This window comes from Mustela lutreola, chromosome 2 (assembly GCF_030435805.1).
Source record: "Mustela lutreola isolate mMusLut2 chromosome 2, mMusLut2.pri, whole genome shotgun sequence".
NCBI lineage: Eukaryota > Metazoa > Chordata > Mammalia > Carnivora > Mustelidae > Mustela > Mustela lutreola.
This window is the reverse complement of record NC_081291.1, coordinates 158,773,732-158,796,176: the sequence shown is the minus strand read 5'-3', so window position 1 is coordinate 158,796,176 and position 22,445 is coordinate 158,773,732. Positions and strand designations below refer to the sequence as shown.

At 34.1% G+C, this 22,445-nt stretch overlaps 1 protein-coding gene and 1 pseudogene across 3 annotated transcripts in view; one reads left to right on the top strand and one right to left on the bottom strand.

The window, feature by feature from the left end:
• The window catches only part of GSK3B (glycogen synthase kinase 3 beta), a 221,662-nt gene that overhangs the window by 69,490 nt on the left and 129,727 nt on the right, over positions 1 to 22,445 (bottom strand). For all 3 annotated transcript variants that reach the window (XM_059163958.1, XM_059163956.1, XM_059163957.1), the window contains exons 5-7: positions 15,737 to 15,867; positions 12,424 to 12,530; positions 4,797 to 4,894 (exon numbers count right to left, since the gene is read on the bottom strand). In XM_059163958.1, coding sequence (XP_059019941.1) covers positions 4,797 to 4,894; positions 12,424 to 12,530; positions 15,737 to 15,867 — 336 coding nt within the window. The remainder of the gene's footprint in view (positions 1 to 4,796; positions 4,895 to 12,423; positions 12,531 to 15,736; positions 15,868 to 22,445) is intronic.
• Positions 1,204 to 1,283, top strand: LOC131826094 (U4 spliceosomal RNA; annotated as a pseudogene).

The window sequence follows — 22,445 nt, the reverse complement described above, 5'->3', positions numbered from 1 at the left end:
AATTGAGTAATTATTGTTAAAAGCCATTAAACAACAATTTAGTAAAAGTTGTTTTTTAAGATAAACTAATTTTAATTGCCTTATAACAATTTTATTACTACAATTAATTTATGTATCTGTATGTTTAATGTCATGTTTTTCTATAAGAGATATATCCAAATCTAAAACTTATGGAAGCTACTGAAATTCTATCATGAAGAGATGGGACTCTAATTCTGCCCTAAAACCCTTCCATTAGAAAGCAATGGTCAAATTATTACTAAGCCTAAGTAGATATTTATAGTAAATAAAGGCATATCTCTACAAACACTAATTAATTTAAAATTCGAAATTCTACAAAAAAAAAATGGTTTCTTTCAAACTTTTGGTTTTGTGATACTTTAATCCAGAAGTTAAACTTTGCACTGAGTTTCCGTTCCCTTACTTGAAATTTATATTTTAGAATTTGGAGATGGAAAATAAACTGTTAGTAAAATTTATAGCATTCCCAGGTCCAGAGCTTCATAGAGTGCTTCAACTTCATTTAGGGAATACGGGGTACATGTCATTTATATAAGTTAATGATCAAATCTTTGAGAAGTCAAATATATCATGTAATTTCTTTCCAAGGCAATAATATATCACTTTACCTTCATAATGCTATTCTTCTCAATATCAATTATGTACTTCAGAATATAATCATACACCAGAATCTAGTCATTTTCAAAGATCACTTAGTCAAAATATGCTTCTTGTGAGAAATGGATTATTCATGTCATTTTTGTTTAAACATATATATGCACAGAAAAGGATATAAAAATATTTATAGAAGTTATATTTCATGATGTTCCAAAATAGTGACTGTTTTTGTTCTATTCTTTGTATTTGCATGCCTGTGTTCTCTCAAGTCTTCTGAACTGAGCATAGAAATACAGCATAATTATATTTTTTTAAAAATGTTATTGTCATTAAAAAGGTACCTTCTCCAAGTTTTCAGAGACTCTACTCTAAATAACTGTATTGCTATGACTGATAGCAGAGATGCCATGGACAATGCTATGTCACTGAACCAATGTTTGTGAAACTCCTGGTACAGGGTCTCCCCAAATACTGTATTTTTCATCAGATATCTGAAACCACATCAGATATTTCTTGAGGTTATTTTAACTAGTATTTTAAGGCAGAATTTAAGAAAAATAAATCTTATTTAAGAAGTCCCTGGCAAGCTTTGCGCAGTGGCAGTATCGTAGCCAATGAGGTTTATCCGAGGCGCGATTATTGCTAATTGAAAGAAATCCCTGGCATAATGAAATCCTGATCTAACAATCCTACGTATGAAATCAACCTCAGAAAATTAAGTGTACTTCATGCTTACAAAGGATTTTTTTCAAGACTTTCAATTACATCTTGCTTTATACTTTTAACTTATTTGACCATAACATAATTGGATTTGTCCTAAATATTTTGCAGAAGTCTTCTTATTAGAGGGTAGGGAGAGAGGAGATTAAAAAGGTTGGTTAGAATGAGACAAAGTTAAGCTCAGTTTATAAAACTGTATTACTCATGCTACAAATTATTAGCATGGAGATCTGAGCCAATAAAATTTAATGAACAACATATACAACAATCACAACTTTTCTTATTAATTCCTAAGTAATCCAAATTCATGAATGAACAATGACTGTCTTGAAGCTTAATTCAATTTAAATCTTTATTGGAAACTATTCTGGTGCCTTTGGATAATGACACACAATTATAAAGAAAGTCCCTGCTCAGAAAGTTTATAAAGTAATGAGGCAAGTCTACCACATATAAAATACTTGAAATCTGCTGAATGACTATTCATTTTTTTGCATAAACTCAGATTCAGAGAGAAGAGTATTTTACAGGGGGGTTCAGCTACCTCTAGATACTCCAAAGGAATCCCCATGAAATTTTAAAGGGAAAGTAGCAGAAAAGAGGAGGTTTTTATGGATTCCCTAATTACTATTACCTCAAAAAAACTGAGAACTGATTTGGGCACTTACAAGACCACATTTCATGTAAAATTCAAATCTACTCTTGAACTCCTGATTAGCAATAATGACCATATCTGTTTAAAATGTAAAATGTGTTTTGTAACACTGAACTTTGAAAGCTAACCTATACAACTTCTTTTCTAATTTACGATTTAGATCAGGAAAACTAGAAGAGTTACTACCTTAGAATTAGTTATGTATTTTTATTTCAGTGAAACATCAGAGATATTAAATATTTAGGGAACAGAAATACAGGATCAACAAGATTTTAAAGCTGTATTAAACACATACACAAAACCTGTACAATGTTTATTTAACCTCCGTGCAATAGGATTTAGAGTCACGCTATTCACACACACAACACAATGTCTATTAATCTCAACGTAATGTATAAACTTCAGGTCACCAAATGGGTGGTAAACTAATACTGGGATTTCATTTACACTGGGGAGTTATGCTTAAAACTCTAAAACAGATCAAGAAGCTGGATATTCCAAAGTGCTCTGGGATCCTAACTCCCTTATTTATATTACCTTCAAAACATGTATAAACAGTCATCTTAGAACTACAGCAGGGTTGTGACTATGTTCCTCACATATAAATGCAAGAGGACAAGATAACACATTAATGAAAAGAGTATTTCATTTTAGAGTTGGCCTACTACTACAAATTCATCATGGACAACTTAAAACAAATAAGCCCTAAATAAAAATGAATTAAATCATTAATAACATTAATAATAAATTAAATCATTAATAACAAACCGATAGTTTCTACTATTAAAAAAATACAAACTAAGAAGAAAACTGAATTAAAGGACTATAATAGTGGTGTGGTGCAAAAATCTCTAGATATAAAGGTTTATAAGATATGATGGCAAGCATGAGATAGTAATTTAATTTTATCAAGTATGAACTGAAATTAATGACAATAAATCATCACAAAGTTCTAAACTATAATCCATAGAAAAGCAACATATTTCTAATAAGCTGAACATAAATGACAAATAGAATAGCAATATGCCCACAGAATTATAGTATGGTGAGCTTGAGTACATCAAGTAAAAGCCTGAGGTAAAAGAAATGCTGAATGGTTGCACCATAGTATGGGTTAAACTACAGCCCAATCTCATGTTTTTTTGGGGCCTATGAACTAAGGACTGATTTTATAGATAATAATTTGCAATCAATTTGATGATAGAGAATACTAATTTTGAATCTCAATTAAAAGAAATGTTACAGCCCCGCTCCAAGGAACTCCAATTTTCTAATTAGTAGATGTGTATTACAAAAAATCTGTACTCAATTATTATAAATTTCCACAATGAAATTTGTTTTCTCTTGTATATCTCTAGGACATCCTTCCTTGATTTGTGCTTTAGCTCCTAAACCCTAAAATATTTTATCTAGCTCTCTAAAGAAAAAGTCTGCCAACCTCTGTATTAGAGTATTAATTTGAATAATGTGGAATGGGCTTTTAGGAAATCAAATGACCAAACTATCTGAACTTATTAGATCTGAGTGTGGTGTGGGAATCAGAAAGTAAATCTGATGAACAAAGGTTAAAGTTTAATTTGAAACTAAAATATGGTTACCCCCCAAAGACTACAAATACCACAGAGGTCTCAGGTGCAAATCATAAAAAAGTCATATAGATAGTAAGGAAGATTTCTGATCACTTGATCTTTTTAACCATACTTGCGCACATTAATATTTAGCAAAATCACCTTATCAAAAGTGACATATTTTTATAGAATAAGTACAAGGAATTTTAAGTAATGGAATCATAGTCCTGTGTACAATTGATAAAAGCTACTGAGGAGTTATGGTTCAGCAAAGAAAAACTAAATTAAAGTGTTTAGACACAGAGCAGACTGAATCCCAAAGCAGTATTTTGACGTTGGAAGTATTGAAGGAAACACTGGAAAACCATCTGTCAGGAATATAACTAAGATGGTTCTTTCACTGATTGGAGAATTGGACTACATGACCTCTAAGGAGATTTTGAATTTTACATTTCTAAGAAATATTCAGCAAATCAAGACTAAAACCCCAAAGAAAGCAGGTGTTTTTGCTTTGGACAAACTGTAACCTTAGAATGAAGCAATCTAGTGGTCTAAATATACAGACTCTAGATTTTTTTTTTTTTTTTTTTAAGAGGGTACGAACTTTAAGGTCTCAAATATTAAGAACTTTTAAAAATTACATTTAAAAAATCAATTAAAACCTCAGTCTTACTGTTAAGAGACAATATTAATTCCAAGGTAATAATATCTTAAGTCTGGTGTTAATAAAAGTGCTTGTAATATCTAATAAATTAACTTGTGTTAAATTCCTAAGTCAAAATTCTGCTTCTATCAGTGGTCTGCTTATACAAGTAGACAGTCATTCTTTCATTTTACAAATACTTATATATTGAAAAATATAAGCACCATGTGCTCAGCAGAATATTAGGAGCAGAGAGAACAGAGTAAGTAAAAATACACAAAGCTTGTGCTTTTATTTGGTTTTTATATATTTTAGTGATCTTATGGCTTTTAAGTAATTTAAATAACAGATATATCCAATTGTTTTTTGCATCAGATATCTAAGATACCTTTTATACGATCAAATAACAGAAGAGTAACTCAATTAGAAACCAAGAGGCTGTGTTCTTATAATTCCTCTGTAGCTGACCTTTTTATGGGATATTGGATCACTTTCTCCATTCTTTAAGTTTTTCGCTGGTGTGGGTGATATGGATTCTCAGAATAACAACAAAACTCCCTGCAATTCAAAAATTCTGATTCAAACTTCTCACCTTGATTATTTCCACCAATTGATCCACACCACTGTCCCCTGGAAATATTGGTTGTCCTAATAACAGCTCAGCCAACACACAGCCTGCAGACCATACGTCTGTAAAGAAAAGAAAACAAGAGTTACCATTACTGGGGCGCCTGGGTGGCTCAGTGGGTTAAGCCACTGCCTTCAGCTCAGGTCATGATCCCACGGTCCTGGGATCGAGCCCCGCATCGGGCTCTCTGCTCAGCGGGGAGCCTGCTTCCTCCTCTCTCTCTCTGCCTGCCTCTCTGCCTGCTTGTCATCTCTGTCTGTCAAATAAATAAATAAAATCTTTAAAAAAAAAAAAAAAAGAGTTACCATTACTAAGAGTTACTAATGCTTGTAGCTTAAGTTGCATTGAAATCTATTTGTATACATATCCTAATTTTACTTTGATCACAGAGTAAATGTCACAAGCAAAAAACTGTACAATCCAAAACCGAGGGAGAAAGTCATCAAATTATCCCTGTAGTGTAAACTTACCAAAGAGGAAAAAGGCCAATAAGCAAATTCCAACAAAGGGTCAAGTCCATTTAATTATCAAATATCAGGTGTTCAAATCTTCAACAACCAAGATGGGATTATAGCACCAAGACATGGAGTATGATTATCTACTTATCATACTTTAAAAAACAAGTCAAAGTGATACAACCTCTGTACATTGGCAGTGCTTACAAAATAGCAACAAACAAGTCTTCAATCTCTATACACAGAGTTTTAAACCAATGCAAATTCTGATAAAAAAAATTTAAGCTTCAAATGGTTGACTTTTGTGTTGTAATATGACTGATGAAAGAATGCATTTAAATATATTTCCACTTTTAAATGCAAAGACAAAGGAATAAATTTTATTTCACAAATCCTAAAGAATAGAAAAAGGAAGGAAAACTTCCAAACTCATTCTATTTATTCTGATACCAAAATCACCTAAAGACTCCAATAAAAAAAAAGAACTACAGGACAATATCCTTGATGAACATAAAAATTCTCAATAAAATACTAGCAAATTGAATCCAACAATACATAAAAAAAAATACATTAAAAAAAATTTTGCCATTATCAAGTGGGATTTATTCCTGTGTTACAAGTATGGTTCAATATTCACAAATCAATCAACTTGATACACTACATTAATAAAAGAAAGAACAAGCACCATATGATCATTTCAGTAGATGCAACAAAAGCATGTGACAATGTATAATATCCATTTATGATAAAAAAAAAACCCTCTCAATAAAGTAGGTTTAGAGAGATCATACCTCAGCACAATAAAGGCCATATATGAAAAACTCACAGCTAATATCATCCTCAATGGGGAAAAACTGAGAGCTTTTCCCCTATGGTGAAGAACAAGACAGGGATATCCACTCTCACCACTGGTATTTAACATAGCACTAGAAGTCCTAGTCACAGCAATGAGACCACAAAAAGAAATAAAAGGCATCCATATTGGCAAGTAAGAATAAACTTTCTTGATTTGTACATATAGAAAACCCAAAAGATTCCACTAGAAAGTGCTAGAACTGATGAAGGAATTCAGTAAACTCACAGGATAAAAAAATCAAGGTACCACAAGCTGTAGCATTTTTATGCACCAATTATGAAGCAGCAGAAAGAGAAATTAAGGAAACAGTCCCATTTACAATTGCTCCAAAAACCCAAAAGAATAAACTTAACTAAAGATGTAAAAGATCTGTACTCTGAAAACTATAAAACACTGAGGAAAGAAACTGAAGATGACACAAAGAAAACGAAAGATATCCCATGCTCATGGATCAGAAGAAAAAATATTGTTGGAATGTCTATACCACCCAAATCAACATTTAATGCAATCCCTGTCAAAATACCACCAGCAATTTTCACAGACTTAGAACAAACAATCCTAAAACTTGTAGGGATCACAAAGACCCCAAATAGCCAAAGCAAACTTGAAAAAGAGAAGCTGGAGGCATCACAATTCTGGACTTCACGTTATATCACACAAAGCTGTAGTGATCAAAACAACATGGTACTGCTACAAAAATAGGCACATAGATCAACAAAACAGAAAACCCAGAAATGAACCCACAACAATTAATCCTCAACAAAGCAGGAAAGAATATCCAATGGGAAAGACAGTCTCTTCAACAAATGGTGTTGGAAAAACTAGAGCACAACATGCAGAAGAATGAAACTGCTTTCTTACATCAAACACAAAAATAAATTCAAAATGGATTAAAAACTTAAATGTGAGACCTGAAACTATAAACATCCTAGAGAGAAACACAGGCAATAACCTGACATCAGTCATAGCAACTTCTTTCTAGATATGTCTCCTGAGGCAAGGAAAACAAAAGCAAAAATAAACAACTGGGATTGATCAAAATAAAAAGCTTCTGTATACAAAAGGAAACAATCAGTTAAATTAAAAGAAAGCCTACAGATTGGGAGAAGATATTTGCAAATGGCAAATCTGTTAAAAGGTCAGTATCTAAAATATATAAAGAACTTTAAAAACTCAACACACATGCAAAAATAAATATTCCGATTAAAAAATGGGCAGAAGACATGAATAGACATTTTCTCAAAATGTGGGAAAATGGCCAAAAGACACATGAAAAGATGCTCAACATCACTGTTCACTGGGGAAATACAAATCAAAACTACAACGAGCTATTACCTCACATCTGTCAAAATGACTAAAATCAATAACATAAGAAACAACAGGTGAAGGTGAGGATGTGGAGAAAGGGAACCCTCTTTCACTGCTGGTAGCAATGCAAACTGGTACAGCCACTCTGGAAAACAGTATGGAATTTCCTCAAAAAGTTAAAAATAGAATGAACTACGCTAAGATCCAGCAACTGCACTCGAGGTATTTACCTAAAGAATACAAAATTACTAATCCAAAGGGATACACACACCCCAATGTTTACAGCAACATTATCTACAATAGCCAAATTATGGAATCATTAATAGATAAATGGTCACACATACACACGTACACACATGTACGTGTACACACACACACACACACACACACACACACACACACGTGAAGGAATATTACTTAGCCATAAAAAAAGAACGAAAATCTTGCCACTTGCAAAGACAGACAAAAATGGAGCAAGAGAGTATTATGCTAAGCAAAGTAAGTCAAAGAAAAAAATACCATATGCTTTCACTCATATGTGGAAATCAAGAAACAAAGCAAATGAGCAAAGGGGAAAAAAGAGAGAGAGGCAAACAAAAAGTAGACTCTCAACTATAAGGAACAAACTGATGGTTATCAGAGGTGAGATGGGTGGAGGATGGGTCAAATAGGTGATGGGGTTTAAGGAGTGTACTTGTGATGAGCACTGGGTTTTATATGCAAGTGTTAAATCACTGTATAGTACACCTGAAACTAATATTACACTGTATGTTAAATAGCTGGGATTTAAATAAAAACTTAAAAAAAGACAAAGGGAAAATACTTGAAGAGGTCAAGGTTAAGATTAGAGAGATAATCATTAATTTTCAATATGTAAATTGTCATGCTATTATGCCCTATCAGGTGGTAAGGTGGATAAGAAATTTACTATATATAGCATCTACAAAAAATAAAATTATTTAAGAGTGAATTGCTTATTTAGCCAACTAGAAGTTTTTTGTGCTTAGTTTTTCAATAGATGAATTTTTCATGTTAAAAAAAAGTATAAGGTGACAGGAGGTTAGGGAAAAGAAGAAGAGCTGCATCATAGCAAAAGAAAAGCACAAATGGAAATAAGAGATGTGAGAATGAGTATCAAGGTACATGAACACAAGCGGAGTCAGAAATGAAGCAGAAAGAGTAAGGAGAGGGGGAAAAAAAGTGGAAATATAAATGAGAAAAGAAGAAAAAAATAATGTTAAGGAGGGCCAGTAAGTCCAAACTGGGATGGGTATGTGAGATATGAGCCTGCCAGTGTATTATTTTGTTGTAAAATTAAAACATTTTAAGGGAAAAAAACAAAACACAATAATTCACTTTTAAGTAAAAATGGACACCTCAATCCTGAGAGTAAACTTTTAAAAAATAATTTAAATAAGTTTTAATAATTTGTAAAAAATTTTAATTAATTAAAAATAATTTAAAGGATATAATCCTGGCTTACCCAAGATAGTCCTGGTTTAGATTTATTGTCCTTGGATAATCACTAATAGCATCCTCTTTCTCTTTTAAAAGTATTACCAAATAAGAAGTTAAATTATATGGTCAATCTATTTATAGCCCACCATTAAGACCTTCTACAAGGAAAAGCTAGTTTTCAGTTTCTGGATGCCTGAGATTCCTGGGTTTTGTATGAACCAACAATTAAGTGCATTAGAGGATGAACATAAATCTCTGGTGGGCCTTCTCATCTACCAGTAAGAAAGGAGAAGAACAGTGAATGGCATGGGGTCAACAAATAGTTTAAGAGGTCTGATACGGTGAGATGCATTACCAAGAAGGGTAAGAAATCTCTGCCAGTAACTAACTTTTTACTGACATAAGAAAACAATGACAAAAAATTTATATAAGAAATTCAAGTTGATCTTGTCCAGTTCTAAGTAATGACCAAAAAGAACCCTCCTTGATATACTAGGTAATTGCTAAATTAGGCAAATATTAAAACCTGCTAAGAACACTTAACTTCATTCAAAGCCAAATAATACTAACTCTAAAGATGGAAGGAGAAAAAATACATATCTTCATTAACATAAAGGCTTTATTTTGATCTAAGTTTAAAAATATGCCTTTACCTAGCCAATTAGTTGAAAGGTAATACGCACTCATTTCTTTACAATAGAAAATAATTCATCTCAGAAGACAAGGCTGGAAAAAGTACAGGGAAATAATTAAATATTTATTAAAAAATCACGGGAAATACTTTCTTACACTGGATTTAGGTACAAATATGGGAGACAAGGAATAAAACATTAAAGAACACTATTGCTTAGTGGTTGCCACAGACTAATAATCCTAAAATTCAGGTGGCAACTATACCAATGGTCCTCAATGTTAACTCATGCAAACTACCAAAACCAAGGTATTTACCATTCACTTTCTGGGAGAAACCAAAATCTCTTCTGTTCATACTAAATGGGACAAATGAGTAATATTCTCCAAACAGAATAAAACAGGAATAATAATAATAATAATAATAATATAAGCACTCTGACCCATTGACTTATCTGGTTATTTGGGGATTTCAACTAAAATAGTGTTCTGCTTCATACTTAATGCTCATTCCTGGTAAAAGTAATCTTTCAAGATCATTTAGTTTAACATAGTTAATTCACAGATAAGAAAACTGAGGTACAATAAAGATCAGGGACTTGTCCAAGGTAAAGCTATTGAATGGCAGAGCTACCCCTGGAACCTAATTTCAATTCCCAGTCAAGACACCACTGTCAGAGAATAACTAACTGCTTCTTCGAGTGTCTATAAACTCAAATCTTCATCCTGAAGAACCATTTGTTCTCTGCCCTTTCTCAGTAAGATAATATAATCAGAGCCATCAGCCTGAGCTTTGGTTATATACAAATAGGACAATAATCTACTCTGAACCAGCTACTCTCTCATTTCAAACAATTGTTAAAAATATTTCTAAAATGTATCTGCATTAGCACACTTAATACTTTTGTTTCTGTCTTCAAATCACCAGAGTCATGAGAGGAAATACCCAAGTCTAAAAAGGGAAGTCAAATCCAGGCTTATTAGGGTTCAAAAGACCAAAGTTCAATCAGTGGCATATAGCTGAGTCCTAAGCCTAGAAAGTCAGATTCTGGTATTAGCCATACAAAGGAGGCAATTGGAAAGGAGGCACTCATAACATCCAGAGAAGTGATTCCTAATAAAGAAAATGGACTAAAATGCTCTTCTTTTGCAAGATGATTCCACAGAACCGCTAAGGCACATGGACATTTATAGAAGTAATGCACTCTTAAGCGGGTAGTGAGTTTTTTTTAATACATGCCTTATTAATGTGTCACATGATGTGGTCATGACTTTTTTAAAAGAGGCAAACTGCATTTATTTTGGGTGACCCTAAATAGGTGACCACAACTCATCTGGTATGTGAATGATCAGTATCATATATGTGAATAAAATATAGAGCAGCTGTAAAGTCCAAGGATATTTCCAAAGATAAAGGTCTGAAATTTGCTCTTGCAGAGAGTCAAGTTAACAAATAGCATGAAACAAATATCTCCTTCCACTTCTTCAGTACTTTCACTAATATTTTATTTAATCTTCACAGAAACTCAGAAAAGTAGGTAGAACTGTTAGCAACCTCCACGTCATAGCTTAGTTAAGTAGTAACAGACCTAGAACTCAAATCTAGTTCTACTCCAACCAAAATACTCTTTTTGCTCTTTCTCATTTGTCCCTTAGCATAGGCCATATAACAGCAATGATGAAACTGACAGCATTACACACACACAAAGGGATACACACACACACACGATTATACTCTCATCTTCCAGTGTAGCAGGTCTCAAAGTATGGTCTGCAGAGCTCTGGGCCCCCTGGACCTTTAAAGAGGTCCTAACGGGTAGAACTATTTTCATAAGAATATCAAGATATTATCTACCTTTTTCACTGTGTTGACATTTGCACTAATGGTGCAAAAGAAATGATAAGTAAAACTCTGGGTCCCTTGGCACAAATCAAATTGCTCTTTGGCATTTTTGTCCTTTAGGCAAAATAAAAATGGTAATGTGTTTCTGTATAGAGGCCTGTGTTCATATCAGAAAATTTCCACTTGTATTAAAAGACAAAAACTGTCCACATTCTGGCGTTTCTTAGAGTTCTGTAACTATGGGTTCTTTTTGGTTGGCTGGTTTGGTATTTGCATGCTTTTGGTTCTATTTTTGGACTAAGGAATTCTCTTCAGAAACAGAATGTTACAATAAAATAATTCTGACAGTTACGTGTACACCTAGCCTAAAGCTGCTCATCCTCTCTTAGCTTTACCATTCATGTGCACCTGACAGTACTATGTTCACTTTTATTAGTATCCTAAAATGGGGTAGAAGAGGAAGTCATTGAAGACTGAAGCAAATTATCCCTATTCAATTCGTTCTAATCACTAAAGATCTTTTGTGAAGACTTCACAGAATCAATGGGTTTAGCCAAACAAATGAGAAAGAATTGTTTTTTTGTGACTTGACTCAACAGCAAATAAGCAACTGGGATAGCACAGTAGGAATGACAACAATATGGCTATCCTATCATTTTCATCATCAATGTTATGGATGCAACTTCTCCAAATAGTGATCAAGCTCAGAAGTTAGTATTTCAGGAGAATTAAAATGTTAAGAAAGAAAAGATACACTTAGGATTTATTTGAAATTTTAAAAGTTAAAAAAACAAACATAGTCATAATCATAATCAAAAAATCCCAGAAACCTTAGTAAAAAATAATAAATATACCTTAAATTCTGAGAGTTGACATATAAAATACTCTACACATTTTTGCACATCAGTCTTTAAGAAGAAACAGATTTTAGGTCATCCCTATTTTTATATTTAAGTGAAAGTATAGATTAGTAATACTAAATTACTAAAAACAAGATACAATTAATAATTACAAGCCATTATATTCATATTCAGTACTTACCTATACTAGAGGTATAATCAGTGGCTCCAAAGATCAACTCTGGTGCCCTATAGTACCGAGAACAGATATACGAAACATTGGGTTCTCCTCGGACCAGCTGCTTTGCACTAATTAAAAAAAAAAAAAAAAAAAAAAAAAAAAGCATAAATTCTTTAAACTCAGTGTCAACCTTAAAAGAACCTAAACTTTCATTTACAACCCTGAACATTTATCTAAGATTCACACCATTAAATCATACAACAAGCAAAAAAAGAAAAATAAGAACCATAACTACCTAACAAAAGAAACTTATAATTCAAACATAACAGTAAAAAAGTAGCTTTTAAAGAATGCCTTTATGAACTGTCACCTAAGGAAAAAGAAATAGAAAGTCATAAAAGGACAAATGCTGAATTTCTTATCTTCTGTTCCTTGAATACTACTTCTAAAATAAAAGGAGGGCAGGAAAAGTAAGAAGTACCTCCACCCACCAAAAAACACAGTAATGGATTATAATACAAGAATGAATACTTCTTACCACGAGTGTTTTTTAAACAGAAATTGATCACTCTCTTATAATTTGACTTCAGCATCAGAGTAAATATCCCAAGGCTTACCCAATCTATTCTCTTTTTCCACTGTGTTGGTCAATTTATTAATTGTCTAAATATTCATTACTCAATAAATAAGACAGGTCCTCCCCTGTAGGTCAGAGATGATTCACAGCCTCTGAATTCTAACTCTGCTATTGTAAATTTAGTTACATGTTCTCTAATCCAACTTTTATTCAAAATACTTTGTGACATGTATTTTAAACATTAATTAGTTTCTTTGGAGCTGTCTCTCAAGATAATTTAGAGATACACTGAAATAAACTCCTGTAGAAGTTAACTACTTTGGCAAAGAAGGACAACAAAGATAAATACAGGCAATAAACACATATAACAAAATCAAAACAGAAAGAACGTAAGTAATAGGGAAAGGGAAAATTTTGAGGTAAAGGTATAGGAAATCAGAGTAGAGACAAATGAAAGTAGTCACAAAGGTTTCGAAGGTTGGACTTTCTTTTCTTTCTTTTATTTCTGGTCAATGATAATCCTTACATTAACTTGTTCTTCCTTCATTACAAGTTTTGAAGAGGGAGGCAGTTTATTTTTTTAACATTTTTCCCAAGTATTGACACACAGCACTAATTTCATAAATTAACAAATATCAATCCTTGCTTTTTGCCTGCATGAAAATTAAGATACCTTTTCAGCTTAGCTGATAAAAACTTTCTACTTTATAAAAGGTTTTTTTTTAAAGATTTTATTTATTTATTTGACAGACAGAGATCACAAGTAGGCAGAGAGGCAGGCAAAGAGAGAGAGAGAAAGAGAGGGAAGCAGGCTCCCTGCTGAGCAAAGAGCCCAATGCAGGGCTCAATCCCAGGACCCTAGGATCATGACCTGAGCCGAAGGCAGTGGCTTAACCCACTGAGCCACCCAGGCGCCCTATAAAAGGTTTTTTATATTAGTAAGAGAGATTCCAATTATATTGTCAGAAAATTCACTATAAGACAAAAAAGGTAATATTGGAAACTCTGCATCCTATAGATTTCCTTGCAAAATGAGCCGAATCCTAAACAGGTATCTGAGACCAGTTAACTATAAAAGGGGGATGGTCTGAAGGAGCACACTGCTTTGAGACTAAGAATTGACTCCAAAGGAGCAGATGTGCTTGTTTTTCTGACACACTCAAGAGACAGCCTATGAAGAATATATCTTATATTAAACCTAAAATTTAAACTGTGGGCTGACATGGAAGTATTACAAAGAGGTGGAAATAGAGATATTAGGAGATGTGGATCAATATTTATAAAGAGCTGAACTGAAAAGAATTTGTAAGGATAAAAAAATGGAGAGAATCCAAGTTATGTGGCAATGTACTAGGGACTGAGAGGAGAAAGACTAATCTAGGTGGAAGAAGGTTAACTGAGTGAGTTAAACTAGGATATAAGCTTGGTTTCATGTTGAAAGGATAGATTACAAGAAGCACAAGTTGCTGAATACTATGTAGATTAAAAGGATGACGTCTTATGACACAATATAATATTACCAAGGAATCAGTTTAAGAAAACAAAGTGCACTGGAATTTGCAGAAAAGGAGAACAAGAGACTCAATATAGAGGAAAAGGAAGAAAACACTGCTACTAAGGTTAACACTGAAATGAAAAAGAATGCAGCAATGAATGCTAGTACTTTAAAAAAAAAACAAACAAACAAAAACAAAAACACAACTGCTCAGCAGTAAACTCTTGGTTTTGGCTTAGGTCATAATCTCTGGGTCGTGAGATCAAGTCCTGTGTTAGGCTCCCTGCTCGGGGCAGAGTCTGCTTGAGGGTCTCTCCTTCTGTCCTTCCCTTCTTACCCCCCAGCTTGCCTCTCCCCCACTTTCTAATAGATAAATAAAACCTTCAAAAAAATTAGTTCTTATTAAGAAAGGAATATAAACACATAATAAAACATTCAAATAATACAAGGTATCATCAATGAAAAAGCAAGTCTCTCAACCACACTATACTCCCTGTTTCCCTTCCTAGGGGCAATCAATGTTATGGGTTTATTACCTATCATTCCAGAAATAATCATATACCTATATACATGTGGCTATACCATGTTTTTAAAACATAAAAATGAAAAAGCTTTATATAGTCCTGATCTTGTTTTTTAATTTTTCTAAGACATTATTCCTTTTTACAGTTGCATGTATTACATTAAATGTGTATGTACTATAATTTATCTGGTCACTTTCCTACTAACATTTATAAACAATCTTATGATAAAAATCCCTGTATATACACTATTTTCAAGTATTTCTAAGGGACTAATTCCTACAAATTAAAATGCTGGAAAAAAGACTATACGTATTTATAATTCTAACAGAATTTATTAAACTACTCTTATAAGAATCTGTAAATAGTGCATACTCCTTGAATAAGGACTATGGTATTTTTGTAGTGATACTGTAAAAGGTATACAGTTTTTTTTGTTCTGTTTTTTTTTTAAGTTAATTAATTTATTTATCTGACAGAGAGAGAGAGAGAAAGAGAGAGACAGCGAGAGAGGGAACATAAGCAGAGGGCGTGGGAGAGTGAGAAGCAGGATCCCTGCAGGGAGCCTGATGCAAGACTCAACCCCAGGGTGCTGAGATCATGACCCAAGCCAAAGGCAGATGCTTACCTACTGAGCCACCCAGGTGCACCCAAAGGCATATAATTTTAAAAGAGCATACAGGGTAGGAGGGTGGGACTGGGGAGGAGTGAAAGAAGGGAGAAGAAAAGAAAAAATCTTACCTTCCAAAGTCACAGAGTTTTAAAACAGCTGTATCAGGATCCAACAAGAGGTTCTGTGGTTTAATATCCCGATGGCATATTCCAAAGGAATGGATATAGGCTAAACTTCGGAACAGCTGATACATATACAACTGGAAAATATAGTAAAAATTAATGAAGACTTTGTCCCAAACAAATCAGAATCTTTTAAGCAGTAAATAAAGTAACAGATTTTCAGAAAAGAGCAGCACTCAATCTCCCTTTTATGAGTTTCATGTCATTTATATATTAATTAGCTAATTAAAGTTGCATTAACCATGTTATATTTGCACCATCCCCCTCAATAAAAAAAAGGAAATGTCACAATGTGATTTATAAATTTTTATTTTACTGACATCTTACCGCAAGCCTCCTAAAATGGGCTATTAAAAAAAATACAGATGGAATACCCAGAAAGGTATTCCAGATCATGTGGCTAGCAAGTAACACTGTTTAGACCAGAAGCCAAGTATTCTGTTTTTTCCTAAGTTCACTATTCTTATTAAGTATGTACATTTTCATCTTTAGAATAATATTTTCCTGAGATGTCAGCCCTAGAGCTTGCTGATAGAGGGGACCAGGAAAACTCACATGTGACTGAGAAAAATCTATAACCAATGATCTATCAAGACATCAGTAGCTACACCAATCTTCCTATATTATCTTTCAGAAATAAGTAGACTTTGAAATGCTATTAAAAAATGCATCCCTGGGGCACCTGGGTGGCTCAGTGAGTTAGAGCCCCTGCCTCCGGCTTGGGTTGTGGTCTCAGGGTCCTGGGATCGAGCCCTAAGTTGGGCTCTCTGCTCGTGGGGAGCCTGCTTCCCCCTCTCTCTCTGCCTGCCTCTCTGCCTACTTGTGATCTGTGTGTGTGTGTGTGTGTGTGTCAAATAAATAAATAATGTATTTTTAAAAAAGGGGCCCCTGGGTAGCTTAGTGGGTTAAAGCCTCTGCCTTCAGCTCAGGTCATCGTCTCAGCGTCCTGGGATTGAGCCTTACGTTGGGCTCTCTGCTTAGCAGGGAGCCCGCTTCCTCCTCTCTCTGCCTTCCTCTCTGCCTACTTGTGATCTGTCTGTCAAATAAAAAAAAAAATGCATCCTTGCTGATTATTGACATCAAATTGAAGGGATATTTATTTCAATTCTATTATTAAAAAAATACACTGAGAAACTGACTCTGCAGGGAAGCTAGCTGAAGAAGACAGGGACTCTATCAAGAAAGTGAATATATCTTAAATCTGTTTATCCCAAGGTTGGTGTTTAAATTTTTCTGACTACTTACCTTCTGATCCCTACCTCAAAGTTATATATCATGGAAAGAATTTTTGAAATGAGTTCAACTCAAGTATATCAGTATCTTGGTTAAAATAACAACAAAGTCAAAAGTCAGGAAAGTACTGATAGAAGGCACTACCTTCAGAGGCTACTGTTAAGATTTACTAGGTTTGGTTTTTTTTTAAGGTTATATTTATTTATTTGACAGACAGAGATCACAAGTAGACAGAGAGGCAGGCAGAGAGAGTTGGAAGCAGGCTCCCCGCTGAGCAGAGAACCCGATGCCTGGCTCCTTCCCAGGACCCTAGGATCATGACCTGAGCAGAAGGCAGAGGCTTTAACCCACTGGGCCACCCAGGTGCCCCAAGGCTTTAACCCACTGGGCCACCCAGGTGCCCCAAGGCTTACTAGTTTCTGGAAGTTAACATGAGGCCTACTTTTCTCCAGACAGGCCCTGATGAAAACTACAGAAAAATCAATTTCAGTACATTCTTAATGTTATACTGAACTAAAGCTGGAGGAGTTTAAGCCTTTTTAAAAATGAAGCATGATGTAAAATGTATGAAAGAGATCTTCAATAAGGTCAGCATTTTGTCCCCAAAGTTAGAATTAAGGGATGTAGGGGTGCCTGGGTGGCTCAGTGGGTTAAAGCCTCTGCCTTCGGCTCAGGTCATGGTCTCAGGGTCCTGGGATCAAGCCCTGCATAAGGCTGTCTGCTCAGCGGGAAGCCTGCTTCCTCCTCTCTCCCTGCTTGCCTCTCTGACTACTTGTAATCTCTATCAAATAAATAAATAAAATCTTTTTTAAAAAAAGAATTAAAGGATGTCGGTATTCCATATAATTTTAAAAAGCTTCCTAATTCTATCATGTTATTATTATTGTTCAAGATATCATCATATCTCCAAGTCCTAAAGCTTACTCCCAGAGTTCTAAAAGTTAAATTTACTACTACTAAGAAAATAAGCTCCAATAAGAAATTAAGTTCACAGCTATTAATTTATTTATTGCTGGGTCAGCAATCACCAGTGTGAAAAAAAATGTTTTGTCAAAAATGCTTAAGACCTGGGGCGCCTGGGTGGCTCAGTGGGTTAAGCCACTGCCTTCGGCTCAGGTCATGATCTCAGGGTCCTGGGATTGATTCCTGCATCAGGCTCTCTGCTCAGCAGGGGGCCTGCTTCCCTGCCCCTCTCTTTGCCTGCCTCTCTGCCTACTTGTGATCTCTGTCAAATAAATAAATAAAATCTTTAAAAAAAAAATTAAAATAAAAATAAAAAATAAAAATGCTTAAGACCTTAAATGAGACTGAGGCTTTTTTTTTTTTTTTTTACTACATTCATTCATCTAAAAGATCTAATCTGTATCCATTCTCCTCACTTTATCTTTTGAAAAGATACAGAAGAAATGTACAATTTCGTATCTATTTTCTTTTAGACTCTGTAAAAGTATATTTACAGGAAAATGGAGAGGCCTTCTCTACTATCAAGACAGCAGTAACAGTAACAAGAAAAAGCTACTATTCTAAGTGCTTTGCATGCATTTTCATTTAATCTTTATGTAATAATAGGCATTATTATTTTTATTTTCCATATAAAGTGCCTGAGGCACAGAAGATAAGCAATTTATCCAAATCAGATACTAAATCAGATACTATTATTTTTACTTCATCTCCCAATCCAATATTTTTCACAAAACATAGTTTTATAAAACCAGGTAAAATGAATAAGTGAATGAGATCAAATTATCAATTTCAGACAATGTTCTTATCTTTTTTAAACTCTTAAATACTCCATAGTGGCTTGGGAAAGTATACCTCTTTAATAATGATTTCTGTGTTTTATCATATTTTTATTCTATTAAATGAAAGTGTAAAAATGTAACCATTAAATAGCTTGATCACCAAGTAAATACAAGAATGATAAACTCTTAGAAACTCAGGAGATATTTAGCACATGTTGAAATTCAAGATTGACTGATAGATTTTTTAAAAGATGTTATTTATTTATTTGTCAGAGAGAGAGAGAGAGACAGCGAGAGAGGGAACACAAGCAGGGGGAGTGAGAGAGGGAGAAGCAGGCTTCCCACTGAGCAAGCAGCCCCATGTGGGGCTTGATCCCAGGACTCTGGGATCATGACCTGAGCTGAAGGCAGACGCATAACTACTGAGCCACCCAGGCGCCCCTCAAGATTTATTCAATACATACTGTCAAACCAAGCCTGTTTTACCCTTTTGTTTAGTTCATTCTTGCAGGCACTCTGCGAGATGCATATTTATCCTCATTTTCATAGGTGTGGTAACTGAAGGCCAAATGAACAGTCTGATCTGTTACAAACTTATCAAATCTAACTCAAGTCCACTGTTCTTTCCTCTTTGCTACTAAATCTGTTTAAAACAAACAATACATAACAATTTTATGATTCACAAAAATGCAGCCAACTTTCTTGTGTCTCCAGACCAAGTTCTTTAAACTGTCTTTTCAATAAAAAAAAAAAAAAATTAAAATTCACAATGATGATTTTCCTGGTTTCAGACTTTAATTTTAAAACCTACTTAGTTATAGAAGATACTCATCAAAAGGCAAAGGTGCTCAAAACCTTTTTAACTTGTATAATAACCACCATCAACTACAAAGTGACCATACTATAAAAACTGAAGAAACGTTTAAAGCAATAATATAATATAATATAATATAATATAATATAATATAATATAATATTACTTCTCCAGAAAAAATGAAAAAGTGGATGTCAAACAATTACGAAGGACTGCAGCTGCCATTCTGGTGTCATGTATGCTGAACGAGTATTTATTGGATGGTCAGGTCCATGAAGGCAAGAGTATATGTGTTTATTATTTTTACTTCATCTCCCAATCCAATATTTTTCACAAAACATAGTTTTATAAAACCAGGTAAAATGAATAAGTGAATGAGATCAAATTATCAATTTCAGACAATGTTCTTATCTTTTTTAAACTCTTAAAAATAAGAATAGATTTGAGTCCTTAAAAAACAGGCCAACAGCTCAGACTCTGGAAGGGCTACGGTTATATAAAAGAAGCATCCTTTTTTCCACAAGGGGGTGAAAGGAGTGTTAGATCTTTCCTTGTATGCCGACTTCAATATGCATATACCTTGTTTTCTTTTTTACAATATAGGATGCCAAAGATCTCATCCAAATATATGCTGTCAAAAACACTGAAAACATTGTGTGCCCGGGTGGTTTAGTCGGTTAAGCATCTGACTCGGTTTCAGCTCAGGTCATGATTTCAGAATCCTGAGATTGAACCCCGTGTTGGGCTTCCTGCTCAGCGCAGAGTCTGCTTGAGATTCTCTGCCCCTTTCCTCTCTGCTCATGCCCTCTCTTTCTCTAAAAATATACATAATCTTTAAAACAAAACAAACCACAGAAAATACAAGGCTCTTTACTACATTATTTGTAATAAGAAAAACAAAAACAAACACCTGAAGGGAAAACAACAGACCATTAGTAGGTAACCAGCTGAATAAATTAGGATATAGCCATATAATACACTAATGTGGAGCTATAAAAGGAAGGTGAAATAGCTATGTCTATCTATGTTAATAAAGAGTGATCTCCAGAATGTATTTTTAACGTAAAAAGTATCATGGAGGAAAAATGTACATATTATGTAACTATTTACATAAAAAGGAGGTGGAAAATAATTATATACATCTGCTTATTTTAAAAATGGGAGGACTATAAAAAATTTAAATATTTAACTGGGGGAGAGAGGAAATAGAGAAGAAACAGGTAAAAAAGTTAAACTTATTTGATGATAATCCTTATTTTTGTAGATTTTACTTTGGAACTTCATATTAATGTTGACATAAAATTTAAAGCAAAATTAATTTTAAAAATATTTTTAGGGAGGGGTGGGGTCAGAAGGAGAAGAGAGAGAATCTTGAGCACACTCCATTTCCAGCAGGGAACCTGATGTGGGGCTCTGTCTCATAATCCTGAGATCATGATCTGAGCCAAAAACAAGAGTCAGGCTCTTAACTGACTGAGCCACCCAGGCACCGCATGAATAAAAAATTTTAAATGCAATCTTCAAGGGTCGCCTGGGTGGCTCAGTGGGTTAAGCCTCTGCCCTCAGCTCAGGTCATGATTCCAGGGTCCTGGGATCGAGCCCCGCATCGGGCTTTCTGCTCTGCAGGGAGCCTGCTTCCTCCTCTCTCTGCCTGCCTCTCTGCCTACTTGTGATTTCTGTCTGTCAAATAAATAAATAAAATCTTTAAAAAAAAAAATAAAAAAAAAATGCAATCTTCAATAAAAGTAAAATGAAATAAACAAAGCTTGGAGTGCCTGGGTGGCTCAGTTGGTTAAGCGGCTGCCTTCAGCTCAGGTCAAGATCCCAGAGCCCAGGGATTGAGTCCTGCTTGATGGGCAGCCTGCATCTCCCTATCCACCACCTGTGCTCTCCTGTACATGCACTCTCTCTTTCTCCCTCAAATAAATATAAAAAAAAAAAAAAGAAAGAAATGAACAAAGCTTAATGATACATACTTGCACAGAGAGGAAATACTCAATTTAAGAGAAAAATTTTACTGTTCATACCTAATAAAATATACCATAGAAATAAAAAGAAATGCAAAGTGATCTTAAATTACTTTCACTTGGTTGTGGTAGTGTCACTATTATTATTCTAAGACTATTATAGGTAGAGTGTAGGACAGAACAAGTAATTATACTATCAATGTAAAATGGAATTTTTAGTGTAAGAGAAAGAAAATATAGATGGAAGATTGTTAACCCCCCTCAATATTTAATGAGCAATGTCAATCTATATTAACCTTTGAGATAAAAAAAAGATGTATTTTATATGAAAAGCTTATTGAAGTATTTTCTAACTCTGTGCACTAAAAAACCCAGAAAGAATAACCAACCCTGTAGCAATTACCTCTCCTAACATTAGAGACAGTAGTCTCTAAATATCATTTCTCACTTAAAGAATAAGGTCTCCTTGAAGAAAAGGTTGATTCCAAGTCTGGGGAAGAAATGTATAAGATGAACCTAGAACACTACCATGCTAGAAAGTAAAGAAGCTATCAAAGATTAGATTATTGAGACTCAGGCAAGAAGTTTTAAAACAAACCTACATAACAAATACCTTGTTGATCACTTCTGGGGGAACCTGTGAACCAACTAATTATAAATTTTTGTAAATTAAGGGATATAATCAAATACATGTCCTGTATTTATTATATAAACTGTACCTCAGGTAATCAAATACTTGATGTGGGAAACTATTTCAGCTTATAAATTTTTTTGGATAAAGATTTCATTTATTTATTTGTTTGTTTATTTCAGAGAGAGAGAGAGAGACAGGGTGAGTGGTTGGGGGAGGGAGGGAAAGGTAGGGGAAGCAAATCTCAAGTGGACTCCACGCTAAGCGC